The sequence below is a fragment of the Sminthopsis crassicaudata genome, chromosome 1 (assembly GCF_048593235.1).
Source record: "Sminthopsis crassicaudata isolate SCR6 chromosome 1, ASM4859323v1, whole genome shotgun sequence".
NCBI classification, from domain to species: domain Eukaryota; kingdom Metazoa; phylum Chordata; class Mammalia; order Dasyuromorphia; family Dasyuridae; genus Sminthopsis; species Sminthopsis crassicaudata.
This window is the reverse complement of record NC_133617.1, coordinates 20,711,254-20,728,841: the sequence shown is the minus strand read 5'-3', so window position 1 is coordinate 20,728,841 and position 17,588 is coordinate 20,711,254. Positions and strand designations below refer to the sequence as shown.

The window sequence follows — 17,588 nt, the reverse complement described above, 5'->3', positions numbered from 1 at the left end:
CAAAGCATGGATTGGTACAGTAAAGGGCCAGGCTGGTGGTTTTGGAGGTACTTTGATGTCATATGTGGCATAAAATTGCCTTCTTATTCAAATCTCACTTCCTAGAATTATGATAAAGGTGCATATTGTTCTAAAGAGGTATGTGAGCTTACCATAATACTAAGCTTGATTTTAGGCCAGGTAGCAATTTGATTTACTCCACTGCTTCCCAAGTCTAGCCACTGGGGACAAAACTTGCTGTTTAGCCTTTGACAAAGAAGCATTCTGGGCTATTTTTAGTTCTAGAGAGGGCTGGACTGGCTTGGACTGGCTTTTGATATGATGGAAACTGAGTTCAGTGGTTTCTTATTAATGTTCACTGGGCCTTTTGTAACATGCTAAAGTGGGGAATTCTGTATAGGACCTGAGCTGGCATATGGGACTGCTTTTGACTTGAAGTTGGCCAGCATGATTGTTTGCTAGTTCTATTGATGGTCTGCTCTTTTCTCCCCCAATTACTCTTCCAGCTGCCAATTTGTGGTGTCCGAAGACCAAGACTACACAGTGCACTTTGCTGACCCTGATACGTTGGTCAACTGGGACTTTGTGGAACAAGTGGTCAGTAGCAACAGCTAAGCTTATTGATAGTGGGTGGGTAAGAGAATTCAAGGGATCCTTTCCTCTCTTCCTCTTGTCAGATCAAGTTTCTGCTGAGACTTTTATATCCTCCATTGCAGAATCTTAGTTGTGAAATTCTAACCCCACATTCCATGGGTAAGGAATTCAACATGTGGTTGTTGAATCAGTGCTGGTAATTGGGGTAGTTACAACAGCCTCAGTTGTAGCCTCTAACTCAGCTAATAGGTTTAAGTTAGTGTCAAAATGTTAGCCAATTGAACTTGGGAGAGAGGGTGAGTTGACTTTTAGACCCAGAATATGATCATTGCATGGGATGTGATTTCACTTGCAGCAGCCTGTTTGTATATTGGGCTTGTTGTGCAGATATTTGGAAGCGAACAAAATAAAAAAATAACCCCAAACCTTCTCTCCGGTGACAGAGCCAGCAGATGAAAAGTCATAGAGTCATAGCTGGTTTTTGTATTCATTATGAATGCTAAAAGTTCTGGGAAGTTTTCAAACAGTCTCTTGCTGAATCATATCATTAGGCCTGATTTATCTTCTAGATCTTCTTAATGAGAAAGGAGACCTCTAAGGAATCACCTCCCTCCTCTCCCTACTTTGGAAAGAGCATGGGTTTTTGTTGGTATGAAAATCAGTGCATTTAAAAGCAAACTCAAACTGCTTCTCTGCTGATGTGAGCTAGAATTCTGCTGAACATAGAACACAATTTAACTTTGTCATATAGTGGGACAGATTGTCTCAGGAGCTTACATAGAGCTGACCTGAAATGTAAGATTAGTTTGCAAATGTGATTTATGAATTAGTTCTCATCTACAGCCTAAGGTACCAGCATGCAAAAGTTTTTTGAGGCTTCTCTGGGATGGCCACGTAGGGGCAGGTGAGTTTGCTCTGACAAGTCCTAACATCAGCCCTTCTTGTTCTTGTGCCTCTGCAGCGCATCTGTAGTCATGAGGTGCCGTCCTGCCCAATATGCCTTTATCCGCCAACTGCAGCCAAGATCACACGCTGTGGGCATATTTTCTGCTGGGCGTGCATTCTGCACTACCTTTCATTGAGTGAGAAGACCTGGAGTAAATGTCCCATCTGTTACAGCTCTGTTCACAAGAAGGATCTCAAGAGGTGAGCTCAGAGGCAATTCACCAGCCCATAGAGCTTCAGGTGCGCGGTATCTCCACTTGACAGTTCTCTTCCCACATTACAGTGTTGTTGCTACAGAGTCACGCCAATACATTGTTGGCGATACCATCACAATGCAGCTCATGAGAAGGGAGAAGGGTGTGCTAGTGGCTTTACCCAAATCCAAATGGATGAATGTAGAACAGCCTATTCACCTTGGAGGTGAGTTACCTGCTTAGTTACCTGCTTAATTAATAGTACCCTGGCACAACTTCTCCAGAGCCTCCTGACTAGGCCTTTTACTTTTGAATTTGTTAACCAGATGTCAAGCCTGAGGTTCGAAAGCGGTCCCCAAATTCCCACGTGTGGCCAGAACCAGATTCAAATGTAATTGGGAAATGTTTTAACAAAATAAATAAAAATACAATATAATAATATATGTAACGTTAAAATATTTTTCTGAGTCAATATGCAGCCATAGTCATCCTTTACACCACTCTGGTAGACAGCCCCATCTGATTATCCTGGTTGTGTTGCTGCATATGTTTCTTACTGGTATTATAAGACCAGCAAAATGAATTGAAACTTTTGAGCCTGATGAAATTTTGTATAAGAATATAGCAACTTTGATGATGGATGTTTGTCTTAGCTATACAGTTTTAGCACTATTAGGTTCACCGAATTGGGATTCTGAATTTTTTTACCCTTGGACAGATGACCAGCACAGCCAATACTCCAAACTCCTGCTGGCCTCCAAGGAGCAGGTGCTACAGCGAGTGATTTTGGAAGAGAAGGCAGCCCTGGAGCAGCAGCTGGCAGAGGAGAAACATTCTCCTGAGGCGTGCTTTGTGGAAGCCGCCCTCCAGGAGCTCAAGGTGAGGAAACCAAGCAGAAGGATAAGAGATGGGATTCAGAGAGAAGCTGGATTGAAGGATGTATAGTGTTGAAAATCTTCCCCCGCCCCCCCCATGGTATATATGGGGTGTTGCTGTATTTCGGAGGCCTTCTGTTTCCCTTGAGTTAATTTGTGCTGTGGCCCGATTAGAATATGATCTTGAACCCTTAAAGGAATGTTCAGTTCTATAGTATTTCTGTGTTTGGGTGGATTTATTGCACTGAAGTCCCTAAGAAGCTTATTCATTGGTGTGTTTACTGAGTGCCTGCTTTGTTGAAGCATAGCCAAGTTCCATAGAGGGAGGGGGGTTGAATAAAATGTGGTCCGTGCCATCATGGAGCTGACTCTGGAGTAGTAGATGATGTAATTAGAAGCAAAGTTGAGGCCTTCCACTGTGTTATTGGTGGGACCACAGACAGGTGCAGATGTTCTGGTGAGCCACATGGCAGTGTCACAAAACTGCCCTGACCCAATTGTATCCCTTTTTCATTTTTTATTGCAAAATCATGAATAAACTGATATGTAAAAGATAGCTGTTTTAATGTAGTAGCAAAAAAATAAATAAAGAAAATAAAATAAAGAAAGAAAGAAAGGAAGGAAGAAAATGGTCCATGTGTCTGGCAGTTGGAAGAGTGCCATGAAAAAAGAAAAACAGTCAAAGAAAGGTGTGCGTGAAACCAGAACTGTATACAGATTTCACATATACTTTTTATATAATATAATTTATAATCCTTTTTTAGGAGGAGAGAAATCAAGGTCAAAGGATTTCTAGACAGACTTGTAAGTCACAGAAAGGCATCTTTGTTTCTATTCCATTAGTTTTTCCTTAATACAAACTTAGAGGAGCCTTTGAGCTAAGCCTTGCTGAGTGGGTATATTTGTGAACTGAGATGGAGATGTAAAGGCATCTTGTAGGATTAACAAAAGGGATCAACATGTTAGTCATAGGGTAGGTGCAGCAGAAGAGGTATGGATTGGAAAGACTGGGCAAGAGTTCAGGCCCCAGGGAAGTCCAGTTTGACCAGAGTTACTAAGATGTGAGAGAGACATACTGGGAAATAAAGTTGGAAGGATAAGTTAAGACCAGTTGTGTTAAAGAAATGTAAGACACTTGAGTAAAGGACAAATACAGGAGAGGTTAGAGATAACTGTCCCCCTTGCTTAATTGGTTTTCTTGTTCCTAGGAATAGTTTTGAAGAGAAAATGAGGGTCTGAAACAGATTTGTAGCGGGAGGGAGGATTACAAAAGGCAGGACAGGTGTGGCAGGTGAGGCATTTCAGAGGGAGCATAGTTAGGCCTTGTTGCCTAAAAGAAAGAAGAGATAAGGATGACTGGATCTCAGGTCAAGGGGCCTGGGAAGAGAGGGGACCACAGATATAAACAAGGAAGTGAGTAAGAAGCAGGCTTGGCTTGTTGTGTTGGAAGGATGCATTCCAACACCCAGAAGGCATTTAGGCCCAGGATGAATTTAAGCTGCTCTGTAATGGAAGAGGAATGCTTCTTATGGTCCCTTTCTGTTTATATATACTGGCTGTTTGTAGAAAATTGTTTTACAAAAAGCAATCTTAAAACATTTTCATTTGTATCAGACAAAATGGCCAGTTCTCAGCAGCCTGTCTAATAAATATATCTTCTCCAAACACTCAGTTTATGGACTTGAAAGAAGGACTTTTATGTTGGTGCAACTGTCATAGACGGTTTGGTTTTTTGGCTCTGTTGATTCCTGATTAGGCTGTAAGAGCCCTTATTCCTGGAGCATTCTGGTCAGCTGACATTTTTTCTGTAGAACATTTACACTTGAAAGTTTTCCCCAGATACCTTTAGGGAGAATTTGAGCCTGGAGGGAATTGTCCCTTTTTAGGCTGATCAGTTCTTCTGTGGTGACCCCTGCTGGACACTTAGAACATCAAGAATTGCTGAAATGAAACTGGCTAGATGTTCTGGTTCTCAAATTAAGGTTGTGAGCCGATCTCTTACTGCTGCCTACATCTTTAATTTTCATCACAAAGACTTATTTTTCATGTTGCTGTCAAGGCATTCCGCCCTCAGCCTTTTGGGCTAAAAACACTAGTGGTGGGTGTCCTTGGTGTTTTAAAATGTGGCTCTGAGTGAATGAAAATAATCAATAAAAGACATCTATGAGCAGAGGTGCTGCCATATCTGAGTTGGCAGGATTCCAAAGGTTGTTTAGTCCAAGAAAAAGTGAATTGGGCTGCCCCACCAACCAAGGAGGAACATTTTTGGCTCCCAGAGGACTTTGAGGTTGTGTTTCCTCTGTGGTGTGAGGTCCTGAACTGGAAGTCTCACAGTCTGCTTGATTAGAGTACATGCTGTCCTTGTGTTCTTCCTAGGAGAGGATATTATGGTTCCTTTCCCTACAAAAATAATTTTATTTTTTCAACAAGAAGGGATGAACTCACGTTTGTCTCTGGCATTAGGCTCGAGAGGAAGCTCTATCAGGATCGGATGAAGCCAAAGGTGGCCAGATGACTGATGTTGTGACTGCAGTAGAGGAGCTGGTCCTGATAGCAGCACCCCTGGACAAAGAGCCCAACTCCGACTCCCAGGTGGGTGTGTTCCTTGATGCTAATTAGCCCTTCTCTTGCCACTGACTTGGGGACAAGTACCTTTTCTTTGTGACCAGGGTTCCCTAAACCCTTACTGTGTACTCCCCCATTTTTCACATCTCTGACCCAGAAGGTAGTCACATCCCCACTTTTAGTCTTGGAAGTAGAACCGTCTTAGAGGCCAGCTGAGTGAATCACCAGGAAGAAGACAGTGCTAGACTCCAGATGGCCTGCGCCTTTTCCATGGGATGGTGCTGACATGTATTCTTAGCAGGAAGTGGATTTGCTTTTGATTAGCTTTTGTTTCAACAGTGTATACTGGAGTATCTGTCTGCTTTTGATGAAGAAATTGTGGACCCTTGCCCTAGAGGACCTTCTCCTCTTCCCCCTCCCCACCTGGTAGAAGAAGAGGAGCCAGTGACTGAGCTGGAGCCGAGGGTAGTAACAGAGGTATATGAGTCGGAGATCTTGGATGGAAATGATGTAGAAGGGACCACTTGCAGCAAAACCAGCCAGCAGAAGCCCAAGGCCACACTCGGTACCAAATCCTTGGGCAACTCTCCTTGCTACTACTTCTATCAAGGTTAGTGGCACTTAGGAGGAGGGCTGGGCATCCCTGAGCATGCTTTGAACCTTTTTATAACTTAATCTAAAGGAAAATCAGATCGTCAAAGGGGGTTTCTTCCTGTTTGCACCATTGGGAGAGCTTTGAGACTTGAGAGGGAGGAAGGCTGATGAAGGGTGATGGTGACTATTACCCACAGCGGAAGATGGACAGTACATGTTTCTGCATCCCGTGAATGTGCGCTGCCTCGTGCGGGAGTATGGGAGCCTGGAGCAGAGCCCAGAGAAAATCACCGCCACAGTGGTAGAGATTGCTGGCTACTCTATCTCAGAGGTGAGCCCCCGTGTTAAGAGTGCACTGTTCCCACTTCTTGAATCCTTAAGACTGGTGGTGACAGATCTTCAGTCATTGCTGGGCCCTTTTGGTGTCTCAAGCATCAGGCAGCACGGGGTGCCGCTTGTCTAGACCTTTTTCATGCTAAGGCTTTGGGCCCAGGTCCTTAGGGATGCCACGCACGGTCTCCCTGCTCTCCTCAGGGAAGTGCTTAGGTCTTTGTTGAACTTTGCTCCCCTCTGCACTGTAGGATGTGCGACAGCGGCATCGCTATCTCTGCCATCTGCCTCTCACCTGTGAATTCAGCATCTGTGAACTGGCTCTGCAGCCACCTGTCGTTTCCAAGGAAACTCTGGAAATGTTTTCAGGTGAATCTCTTTCTCCCTGGTGTGTTCCACTTTCTTTTATGGTCAGAAAAGCAGTGAGTAGCAGCTGCTTCTGCCTGAGGGAGGCATGCCTGTGACCCCTCTGAGAGCCTGGCTGTTTGGGGGTGGGGAAAGGCCCCAGTCCACTGGCACTTTGCTCACGTCATTCCTGACTCACCCACAGATGACATTGAGAAGAGGCGACGGCTACGGCAGAAAAAGGCTCGGGAGGAGAGGCGGAGGGAGCGCCGGATTGAGATAGAAGAAAACAAGAGGCAGGGCAAATGTAAGTTAAGAGGCAGCTGGAGGGGCAGTGCCCACTGGCTCTTAGCCTAGCGGGTGCTGCAGAAGCTCTATGTGCATCACTGAGTTGGATCCTCAGAGAAGGCATGTGGCCTCCTTGGCTCCTTAGGTCTCCATCTAAGATCTTCTGGTCTGTACATCTCCAGACCAGATGAATTAGGCCGGGTCCTAGAGAGGATCAAGCCCAACACTTTCATTTTTATAAATGAGGAATTCAAGACCAGAGAGAGTGAAATTGCCTGTGGTTCAAACCAGCTTCTCTGAGATGATCCTGGTGTCATCTCTGCCCTCTCTGAGGCTAGTTGTGGGAAGGGCTGGAGGGAGCAGTAGGCCCTTTCAGTACTGCTGATTTTGTCCTGGGCTCCAGGTATTAGAACTACTAGAAAAATCAGCAAAAATGATTTTTGATGCCAGACAGATTCTAGACAGAAAAAAGAGGTGGTGGCTGGGCTGGGACGGGGAGCCAACATCCTCGGCTGTTTCTTTTGGGCCTGGTTTTGGCTGAGGTGGCTGTGATGCTGCAATCTTGGTACCAGCTCCTGGCTGAGACTGAGCTGTCCTGCTCTTCCTTTGTAGATCCTGAAGTCCACATTGCTCTAGAGAATCTGCAGCAGTTTCCCGCCTTTAACGCCTGCTCCCCCGATCCTGCTTTGGTTCTTGGCTCCGAGGGCCTTGGTTCCTTCCCACAGTCTCCTCTTAGCAGAAGCCCAGGGTCCCATCCAGGTGCGTATGTCAAATCATGGTCCCCCCAGTTGGTCATAAGTTACAAAAGCCCCAGTACTAAATCTTAAAATGCTGAAGTCATTAACCTCTCTTACAGAATTTTCTGAAGGTTAAGTGGCTTGCCTTTAAAGTTGGCCAAAGGAGGGGCAGCTAGGTGGTGCAGTGGATAGAGCACCAGCTGTAAAGTCAGGAGGACCTGAGTTCAAATATGGCCTCAGACACTTAACACTTCCTAGCTGAGTGACCCTGGGCAAGTCACTTAACCCCAATTGCCTTAGCCAAAAACAAAACAAATAAAAGTTGGCCAAAGGGACTCGCTCTAGCAGTGAGTGGATCCATAATGTCAGTATTGGACAGTTCTATCTGGGAATGAAGGAATGAACACCATTGAAGGAGTTGGTTCTCACCATTGTATCCTTAATTACAAATAGACATCACAGGGAGGCATTTGAGGTTGATGGAAACACTTTACCACTAAAATGGTTACAAACAATGAGTTATATTAGGAGATAATCGGTTCCTTTTTGTTGGAGATCTTCAAGTGGTGTTTGGTTCAGGAGTGGGTGGTACAGATAGCTCCATGGTGGATTCAGGGCCCTACATCTGGGAGCTAAGAGGCGGCTTGACCTGACCAGTTCTGTTTCCATCTATGCTTTTTTAAGTTTTGACTCTGGGCAAACAATCAACCTGCCCATTTTCAGATATGCCAAGTGGGGATTTTAGTCTTCTCTAGATGAGTGCCTAGGCAGGACTTTTTGGAACTTGGGAACCAGGTCGCATTTCAGGTGGGAAAGAAGGGAATTTTGCACAGAATGTAAAGGCAAAGGTGAAAAGGCAAAGTAGATTAATATTTCATTAATTTGGTTGATAGAAAATATCTGGATTGTTTAGCTCATGTTCCTAATTTTCTTCCTTTTCTGAGGAAAACAATAGCTCTCCTTGAGTTACTGTTGTGATTAGGTCTCTGGTTCTTCCTTTGCAGACTCTATGTTGGCTTCTTTGTCACCCGCTGATGGTCAGGGCAATCCCTCATTCTGCGTCGGGAGCCTGGAAGAAGAATCTCCTTTTCCTTCCTTTGCTCAGGTAAACCTTTTGCTGATGGAGAAGCAGAAGAGTGTTTGGCACTGCTGTTCACTTTGGCCTTGACTTAAGGTCATGAGACCATCTGCTGTGCCTCATTTTGTACAAGTGTCTCAGACAGCTGGCTCTGAGACAGATGATTTCTAGATCTTCTCCTCTCCATTTCTCTTTGAAAATGGTTATTCAAGTGTCTGAGTTAGTTGATGTAATAGCACTTCTGACGACCATTACTGGAGGGGAATAGTGTGAGTTGGTTCTAGTTTGTGGTGAAGAGCCAGCAGTGCCTGTGTACGGATGAGCTTGGAAGGTTAGTGAATTGTGGGTGTAAAATGGACATTTGGGCTCCCTTCCCACCTTTTCATTTTTAGGACTTTTCAGTCCAGATGACATTGGCTTTAAATAGTCCCATTTCTTCTCTTTGAGGGGGCGGGGGGGGGGGGGGAAGAGAAAAATTAAGATGTTTCAGGTAAAAGCCTTGGCAACCAAACCTTATTTTAGCTGACAAATTATTCAGAAATAGTAGAGCCAGTGTGACTCTAGCCAAGTCAATTTACAGGATTATCTTTATGTTCAGAGAGCTAGTGAAGAATGTTTTGGAGCTGAAATTTCTTTTTTTTTTTTTTTTTTTTTTTTTGGCTGGGGTTAAGTGACTTGCCCAGGGTCACACAGCTAGGAAGTGTTAAGTGTCTGAGACCAGATTTGAACTCGGGTCCTCCTGAATTCAAGGCTGGTGCTCTATCCACTGTGCCACCTAGCTGCCCCCCTGGAGCTGAAATTTCTTGAACAACAATTCATTTCTTCCCGGCCACTAGTTTAGACTGAGTTGTTTTATTATTTAGTAGTCTTGGTGGAGGTGAACTGGTTTGAGATTCCTTGGAGAAGCTGGTATTGGCCTTCACAAAAGAAGGTTTAAGCTGGTATTAAGTTGAACATGAGAATGTGATAAAATGGGGGGGGGGTTTGTGATGTTTAATTCCTCCTAAATAGCAAAGCTGGCAGATAAGCATCTAGGAGTTTGGCACTTGTCTTGACTTCGATAACTCCTTTTGAAATCAGATTAGCTTAGAGGTCTCTTAAGGACAGCATATTAAAAATCCAGGTGGTATGTCCTTGGACAAAAATTTCCATTAAATGGGGAAAAACTTCTGTGTGGACAATCTGACCTGAGAATTATTCTTTGTTCCTTTCACTAAGCATCCAGTGATTCTTACAAGAAAAAAAATATTTACTTTTCTGGTATTGGGAATAACTTCCAAGCATGTGGGTATGATATTCTTGGGAAATGGGGGCTTAGAGTTATGTTGAATGCTCTTGAGAGAAATTTAAAGGCTGAATCTCAAGAGAGCCAATGGCTATTAAAAGGAGTGAAAAGTTGGGATAGGCTGAAGAGAATACCATACCATAGGGCAGTGTATACCTGAAGGGGCACTAGGCACTGTGCCAAGCACTTGGCAGTTATTAGTCTCATTTGATCCTCAAAACAACCTGGAGAGACAGGTGTGATTTCCATTTTACATATGAAGAAACTGAGGCTGACAGGTTAGGTGTGCCTTGCCCAAGATCCTATAGCCAGCAGATGTCTGAGATGTGGTTTGAACTTTTCCTGATTTTTCGGGTCCAATGGTCTGTCCACTTTACCACCTTATTGCTTTAATTGGAACTGCAATACAGAAATGGCTTATTCTTGTCGTTTTTGAATTGTTAGAAAGTGGGAAAGCTATTGAGGAATAGGAAGAGGGAGCTATTTAAGGGTGCGCCTTTGGTAGAAGTTGTGTCAGGAACCAATGAACCAATTTAAGAGACATAGAAAGAACTACTTATCTACATTCATTATAAACCTCTTAAGACCCATTTTGAGGGCCTTGTATTCTTTATAACCCATCTGGTTACTAGGTTGGCTTTAGCTAGGATTGTTCTGTCAAGTATTGATCTGCTTTAGGCTCATATTTTCCTTTCCTAGTCCAGGGTCTAGTATGGGGCCAGATCAGAAAGTGGAACATGCTAGGCTTAAGTAAGCTTTGTTCCCCTTCCAGGCTAACATCATCTTTTCTTTGGCAGATGCTGAGAGTTGGAAAAGCAAAGGCAGATATGTGGTCCAAAACTGCCTCCAAGAAAGGTGAGAGGAGCTATTTAATAAGTGGACAGTGGTTTAGAACCTCGGCTGTAAGGGGAGTGATTCGGGATTCTTACCCTGACAGTACACTGGCCTTTTCTAGATGAGAACACCCTAGCTCCTCCTGCCCCAGTGGACAGTGATGGGGAAAGTGACAACTCAGACCGTGTACCTGTGCCCAGCTTCCAGAATTCATTCAGCCAAGCGATTGAAGCAGCCTTCCTGAAATTGGACACCCCGGCCTCCTCAGACCTCCTCTCTGGTAAGGGACGAGAAGCGTCTTGAAATCCTCATTCGACAGCAGGGAGAGTAATCTGTTAAAGAGGAGGTGGTGGCCCCATTTTTTAGTGGAGTGAATTGTCATAAGGGACCACAAACTAAAAATTCCTCTCTCCGGGGCTTATGGTTCATCTTTCTGCTGACTTGAAGACCCCTTTCTTAGTTTCTCCCCTTCTCATCCTCTGCTCCATTCCTCTTGTCTGCTTCTTTGCTTGTTCTCAAGGTGCCCTCATCTTTTTTTTTTTTTTTTTTTTTTTAGGCTGGGGTTAAGTGACTTGCCCAGGGTCACACAGCTAGGAAGTGTTAAGTGTCTGAGGCCAGATTTGAACTCTGGTCCTCCTGAATTCAAGGCTGGTGCTCTATCCACTGCACCACCTAGCTGCCCCAGGTGCCCTCATATTCTAACTTGGGTCATTTCTGAGTATAAGTTTTCCTAGGAAATGTACTGGGCTCTGCCCCCACACCTCTGATCTTTATACATTTGATTAACACTTGGGGACTGCAGCCACCCTGGCTCTGGTTATTTGAGCTCTGAGTCATAGCTGAGTCCTGTCTCTGTACTTCCTTTAACAGAAGAGAAGGGAGGAAAGAAAAGGAAGAAACAGAAGAAGAAGCTGCTGTTCAGCACCTCGGTGGTCCACACCAAGTGATGCTTCTGGCCCCCAAGTCCTCTCCATCTTGTGTTTTCTTTTTCCTTTGCTTTGTTTTGCTGCTATAGTTTTTAAGGACTTGAGTTTGCACAGATTAGCTCTGTTGGGGGGAGGGGGGGTTTCCACAGATCAAGGGGGAAACCAAAGGAACTAATTTAAATACAGTGTATTTTCCAGCTTCCAATATTTACACCAGAATAAAGTATTGACACTCACATGACAAACCTTCAGTCAAGGTTTCTAGTTCGTGCCAATTCCATCTTGTATTGGCCCATGTGCAGGTGGTCTTAACCATTCTACTCTAGCTTCTGGCACCTGGGGGGGAGCCAAGCCCTCCCTGGGCAGCTCGAGAGCCGTCGGGGCACTTGCTGCAACGTGGGCTCGAAGGTACAGCTGTACTAATCTGATACCCCCTTTCCTGTTGCGTATCTCACAGGGTTCTAGAGGACACACTAATCACAGTTCACATCTTTTTCTTTTTTCTTTTCTTTTTTTTTTTTTCTATTTTTTTTTTTTTTAAACAAGTTAAGTCTCTTCTACCTGTTCCGGATTTTCTTTTTCTTTTTTAAAGAACAGAAGGGTGTGGGAGTAGATTGGATTTAGGACATCCAGCTCAAATTGCAATTGTTTTTCTTCTGACCAGCAGAGAGCCTGTAGTGCCAACTTCAGAGAGCTTTAGGCCTCCAAGTACATACATAGTAGTTGGATTTTGGACTTGCCCGGGAGAGGAGAGACTCTCCCCTCACCCTCATGGCTCAGCAAGAAAAAGTTACTAACAAGTCTGGTTAGAAGCGACCACATGCCTACCTCACAGTTGGGGTAGCAGGTATTAATGGGACAGGTCTGAGCGACACAAGCAGGGACGGCCAAGAATTTGGCTATTGGGATGCAGGAGGAGGCAGCGCGAGTCACACGGACTTGATACTGAGCTGGGTTGAAAGCAGCAATGCCCTGTCCACCGCCTCCCTCGATTTCTGCAGCAGTCTCCTTGTGCGCTGCTTGGGGTTTGGTTTGAAGCCGAGTTTCAGTGATGTGGATTTTTGTTGTTGTTGAATAAAGTGACCTCTAGGTGTAACGTAATGGCGAAGGCAAACAGTTGCAATAAATCATATGCACAAGAGGAAGCGTGAGCCTTCTTTTTTAAAACCTAGGACTATTGGCCAATCCTATCCTGGGACAGCTCCAGTATAGCCCAGAAGCTTGTGTGCAGCCCCTTTTGTTCCCCCTTCCCCTCCTCCTAGATCAAGCTGGGGAACAGCAGAGGAGGGAGTGACGCATCCTTCCCAAATCACCAAGAGGACAGCCATGGGCTTGGGCCCAGGCAGCCGAAGCCTCTGCTGGCTTGGGCCAAAGTGGGGTTAAGTGTAACCAAGGAAATAGAACTTGAAGGCAACATTCCATTTCCTGGATTACCTTCAAGTAGTTTAATACATCATCTTGGTTTCACCTAACTCACCCCCCCAAATAAGGAAAGAATTATCCCACCTGGAAGGGTTACTGTGAATAACTTGTCTATTACCAGCAGGGGAGGTAATCCTTTCCCTATTTTCTAAGAGCCAAATGTGTTACATCATTTTACCAGTGGCTTCTGTGAAGACTGGGGAATCAATTCAAGGGATGGATGGAGAGGGTATTTGTTCACAGCAACAAAAATTATATTGAAAAAGGGTAAACAACCCCTCTCAGAATCAGACAAATCTAATTGCAAAATAAAGAAATGAGGGAAGTAATCTAAATGTAAGACCACTGGAGAAAATTCAATAGGGACAGAAAGGAATACTTTTTGGCACATACACAAAAATCGACCATGTATTAGGGCATCTAATTGTAAAGAATGAGTCAATAAATCACAGAAACAATTGATACTTTCATCCAAGAAAATGACAATGAGACAACATACCAAAACCTGTGTGATGCAGCCCAGGCAGTTCTCAGGGGGAAAAAGCTACATGAATAAAATACATGCTAAGACCCTCCAGTTAAATACCAAACTAGGAATTCTGAAACTGAAAGGAGAAAATAGAAATAAAATGGAAACCAAGAAAACAATTGAGCTAATAAAACATTTGGTTACTTTGATCAGAAAAAGGATAAACAACTTTTGGCTTAAGATAGTTCGTTTCATAGGGTTACGGTGCTTGATCCCAGGGATTTTACTCTAAAATCTCTTCTGAGGCACAGAACAAGGCTTGCCTGAGGTAACTGGGTTGAATCCACTGTGTTGAAATGAGTAGCAGTGGCAAAGGGAAGCTTAGCTGTGTTTCTCTGAGGGCATCAGGATCATCTAGTTTCCCATTCACTCCATCTCTGTGGCATCCTTTTCACTTTCACTTCCTGAGAGCTCATCTTCCTGCTGTTCCTCTAATGAACAGCTCATGACCGACTTTCTGATAGACTCCCGTTCCTCTGCAGAGAATCAAAAGCATAGTGATCATGAAAGATCTGTGCTAGTGTCAGGATCTTCTTCCCCCTACCCAGCAGGTGGGGCTGTCCAATAATCACCGGTGCAAAAACTGCTTACCTCCATCAGGGCAGTTCCGAAGTAAGATCAGAAGCTGGCGCCTGTTGTACTTAATCAGGAACTTCTGACAGGTTCTGATGGTCCCTGACAAATCAAAGCAGAGCGTTTGGTGGTCCCCAGCCAAGCAAGAATACCTGTTGTGGGGGCACCTTTGATTGGCGGCTGCTGGCCAGACCCAAAGGCAAGCTTCCGCCATCTCACTTACCTCCTACGTGCAGAGTGTTGAAGAAGCAGGGGAAGCGCTGTCCCTTGTTCTCTAAATGAGTGATGAAGGGCAGGGCTGACCACAGGAGCTGGTAGAAGTCTTTCCGACACCGGAGCAGCACCACCCCGGTGTAGGCGTTGAGGTACTTCACTAGGAGAGAGATGCTGTCTCAGAATGGCTGTGGGCAGAGGCCTCTGGGAAGTAGGCCCCTGACCTGCCCATGCAGCATCAACCCACTGACAGAGAGGCTGCTGGGATCCTCCCTTGCTGCCACCCCCAACATGGTTTTTGAGGCTATTTTTTTTTTTTAAAGCCATAGCAGTTCTTGGTGACAACTGTGAAGGCCATGTGCTGGAAGTCCAATCCAAACAGTGCGCTGAGGTGTCAGCCTCCTCTGGAGGCCAAACAGAACCAGTTTGTCTAATCCCAAAATATTAGAAGACAATTCTCAGATCCCCAAGTTTTCTCCAGGTTACAGAGGCCCACCTCCTTCAACAGACCTTTTTCTGGGTCTAGCCATTCATTTGGACACCCTCTGGCTTATCAACATCCTTAGACTTTCACCCTGAACTGAATAGAGAGGGCCCGACAAGGGTCATGCAGCAGGATGGCCCCCTACCTCTTAAAGCAGTCTGAGATTGTTGGTTTGCAGTTCACTAAAACTCCTAGATCTTTTGTTTTTTTTTTAAACATGACCTGCTGTCTAATCCTGCATGCTTCCCCCACCTTGGATTTGTTGCCTGTTTTTTGCGGCCAAACAGACAAATTTGACACTTGGGGCTGGGCGGAGTCCATCTCAGATTCAGCCTATCACAGTCCTTTTGGATCCTGTGGCCCTCTATCTTGGCTCTTCTACTTTGGGGCATCTGCACAACTGGTTAGTATGCCATTCCCATCCTCATCCAAGTCATGCTTGAGAGGAGGCTACTTAAAATTGTTGAGAAAGGGAGTGACAGAGGCAGATGGGGGTTTTAAGTTTATGTATGAAAGGCTGGAGGGGTGGGATGGGAGCCTGGGCAAATGAGATGGTAACCCCCAGGCCAAGTAAGCAAGGGATCTAAGGAAACAGAAGGCTTGGGGTGACAAGATGATTTCTCTTCTGGACCCACTGTCTGAGAAGTACTAGTGGGCCATTCATGGGGAGGCGTGGGGGTGACTTCAAGTCTCCCTACGTGTGGGTCTGAAAGGGGGCAGAATCAGGAGGCCCTTACTGCTGATGCAGCGGAAAGGTGGGGTATCTAACAAGCTGCAAAGTCAGCCTTCATGGTGCAGCCACCCCACCCCACCTTCCCGCTTATTACGTGTGCTGAGCTGAAAGAGAACCACTGTAGTCATTAGAAATGCTGGTCTTCAGAGAGAGCAATGAGCGGTTCAAGGGGCACAGGACGGGAATAGCTACTCTTTGTAAACTAACTTGGAAGGAGGCTCAGGTGGGGTTGGAAACCCCCCCCCCCAAAAAAAATCTAATTCAATCCAGTTTTGAGCCAGGATCCCTCTACAACGTTTCGGACAATAACCTGTACGTACAGCCTGGGTGACAAGTGGCCCTTCCCTATCCTTCTGGCTAATTCAGGGATCTTGACCCCCATCAATCCTCTCTTAGCAAATCCCAGCCTCTGTTCCCATTTCTGCCTTGTGGAATCAGACCAAAAAAAATTTTATTTTATATATATACAGAGAGAGACAGAGACAGAGGAGAGACAGACAGACAGACAGACAGGAGAGAGAGAGAGAGAGAGAGAGAGAGAGAGAGAGAGAGAGAGAGAGAGAGAGAGAGAGAGAGAGAGAGAGAGAGAGAGACAGAGAGAGAGAGAGAGAGAGAGAGAAAGAAAGAATTCTTCCAAGTGACAGTGAAGAGGAGGGAGACGGAAAAGTAGCTGGATCTGATTTTTTGAAAATCCTGATTTAGGGCTGGGGGATGTAAGAAGTGGCTGCAGGAGCAAACACGGAGAAGGAACTGATCGGACCAGGAAGCAGCAGGTGGGAACGGGAATGGAAGAGGTAGAGGAGCAGGGCAAGGGAAAAAATGGGGCATGATGCTGGGGAGGAAGGGAGCTGGAGCCCGAGCAAAGAAAGCCCAGGCACCCGCTGTGCTGGCGTGTGGGCTCAGAGATTATAACGCTTTGGGGGGTTAGGGAGGGGGGACCACAGGGGCTCAAACAGCGCAGGATCACACTCTGGCCGCATCTCAGATTCAGAGCGGGAGGCCGAGTCAGCCTGACAAAGGAGAGGGAAAGGCCGGACAAGGAAGCCAGCCCTAGTAATGGGCAATCCGGTGGGTCGTTGTGATTAACTATGGCCCCATGGGGGAGGGGGTTTGGCCCGGATTCAGCAGGAGTTGCCATTTCCTTCTCCAGCTCATTTTATAGACAGAGAAACTGAGGCCCGAAGGGTTCCGTGACTTGCCTGGGGTTCCAGGGTTAGAGTCAGAGGTCACATGTGAAACTCACAAAGGGGCGTGTTCCGGACTTCAGGGCACGCCATCCCGCCCCTGCCACAGCTGGCTGTGCCTGGTGGGGAGTTCCAGGCGGGTAGGGTCGTGAAAAAGGCACACCCCCTTCAGTTTCTCTGTCCCTGCCTCCCGGGGCGAGATGACTCTCTGAATGGCCGCGTCAACCTCCACAAACGCCCGCGCTGTCCCGCCGCAGCAGCGGATTTAAACCCAAGCTAACGAGAGCAGGGAGACTGGCCCGGGCTGCCGGGGTCAGCGGGGTAAACCTCGTAAAGTGACGCGGCGGAGGGGCCGAGATCTCAGGTCCTCGGGGCGGGACAAGCACTCGGGTGCTTCCAGCACATCAAGCTGGGACACCAAGAACAGGGCAGGGGGAAGGCGAAGAGTGGAGGAGGTGCGGAGGGCGGGCAACCTGAGGACACCCCTCCCCAGGGGCCGGGCGGCCATTCGGGCCCCTAGTCCGGCTCTGCCGCCCCGGCCCGCCCGGCCCCGGGCTCACCTGTGAAGGCCAAGGCGCAGGCGGCCGCTCCGAAGGCTCCGTGCGCCCGGGCGATGGCGTCCCGCACGAGGCCGAACAGGACCCGCTCCTCCAGGCAGGCGCGGCAGCGGGGATCCTCCGACACCAACTCGCACAGCAGGTACCTGCAGCAGGACGACAGGGAGCAGCGGGTGAGCGAGCTGGAGACCGAGCTGGAGACCGGGGGTCTGGGTCTGGGCCTGGGGTTAGGAGACCGCCTTACCGGTGTTTGAAGCGCACCATCTCCACAGCAACGCCCGGGTCCGGACCGGATATCCGGGG

At 46.5% G+C, this 17,588-nt stretch overlaps 2 protein-coding genes across 3 annotated transcripts in view; one reads left to right on the top strand and one right to left on the bottom strand.

The window, feature by feature from the left end:
• RNF10 (ring finger protein 10) overlaps positions 1–12,731 on the top strand; it is a 26,822-nt gene extending 14,091 nt beyond the window's left edge. The window contains exons 4-17 of the mRNA XM_074296108.1: positions 507–597; positions 1,556–1,740; positions 1,823–1,959; positions 2,452–2,612; positions 5,072–5,200; positions 5,513–5,783; positions 5,965–6,098; positions 6,349–6,466; positions 6,648–6,749; positions 7,343–7,489; positions 8,472–8,572; positions 10,628–10,685; positions 10,786–10,944; positions 11,535–12,731. Coding sequence (XP_074152209.1) covers positions 507–597; positions 1,556–1,740; positions 1,823–1,959; positions 2,452–2,612; positions 5,072–5,200; positions 5,513–5,783; positions 5,965–6,098; positions 6,349–6,466; positions 6,648–6,749; positions 7,343–7,489; positions 8,472–8,572; positions 10,628–10,685; positions 10,786–10,944; positions 11,535–11,611 — 1,870 coding nt within the window. The 3' untranslated portion in view covers positions 11,612–12,731. The remainder of the gene's footprint in view (positions 1–506; positions 598–1,555; positions 1,741–1,822; positions 1,960–2,451; positions 2,613–5,071; positions 5,201–5,512; positions 5,784–5,964; positions 6,099–6,348; positions 6,467–6,647; positions 6,750–7,342; positions 7,490–8,471; positions 8,573–10,627; positions 10,686–10,785; positions 10,945–11,534) is intronic.
• POP5 (POP5 homolog, ribonuclease P/MRP subunit) lies at positions 10,855–17,588 on the bottom strand. Of its 2 annotated transcripts, XR_012487105.1 has the most exons (6): positions 17,530–17,588; positions 17,289–17,431; positions 14,338–14,487; positions 14,133–14,216; positions 13,805–14,017; positions 10,855–10,996 (listed from the first exon to the last, which is right to left on the bottom strand). XR_012487105.1 is itself a non-coding variant. In XM_074296120.1 (5 exons), exons 1-5 carry the CDS (start codon positions 17,547–17,549, stop codon positions 13,908–13,910), a joined length of 507 nt encoding a protein of 168 aa, XP_074152221.1. In that variant the 5' UTR covers positions 17,550–17,588; the 3' UTR covers positions 13,245–13,907. The 2 variants fall into 2 exon arrangements, 1 of the variants encoding a protein (XP_074152221.1); XM_074296120.1 differs by lacking the exon at positions 10,855–10,996 and having other exon boundaries at positions 13,245–14,017.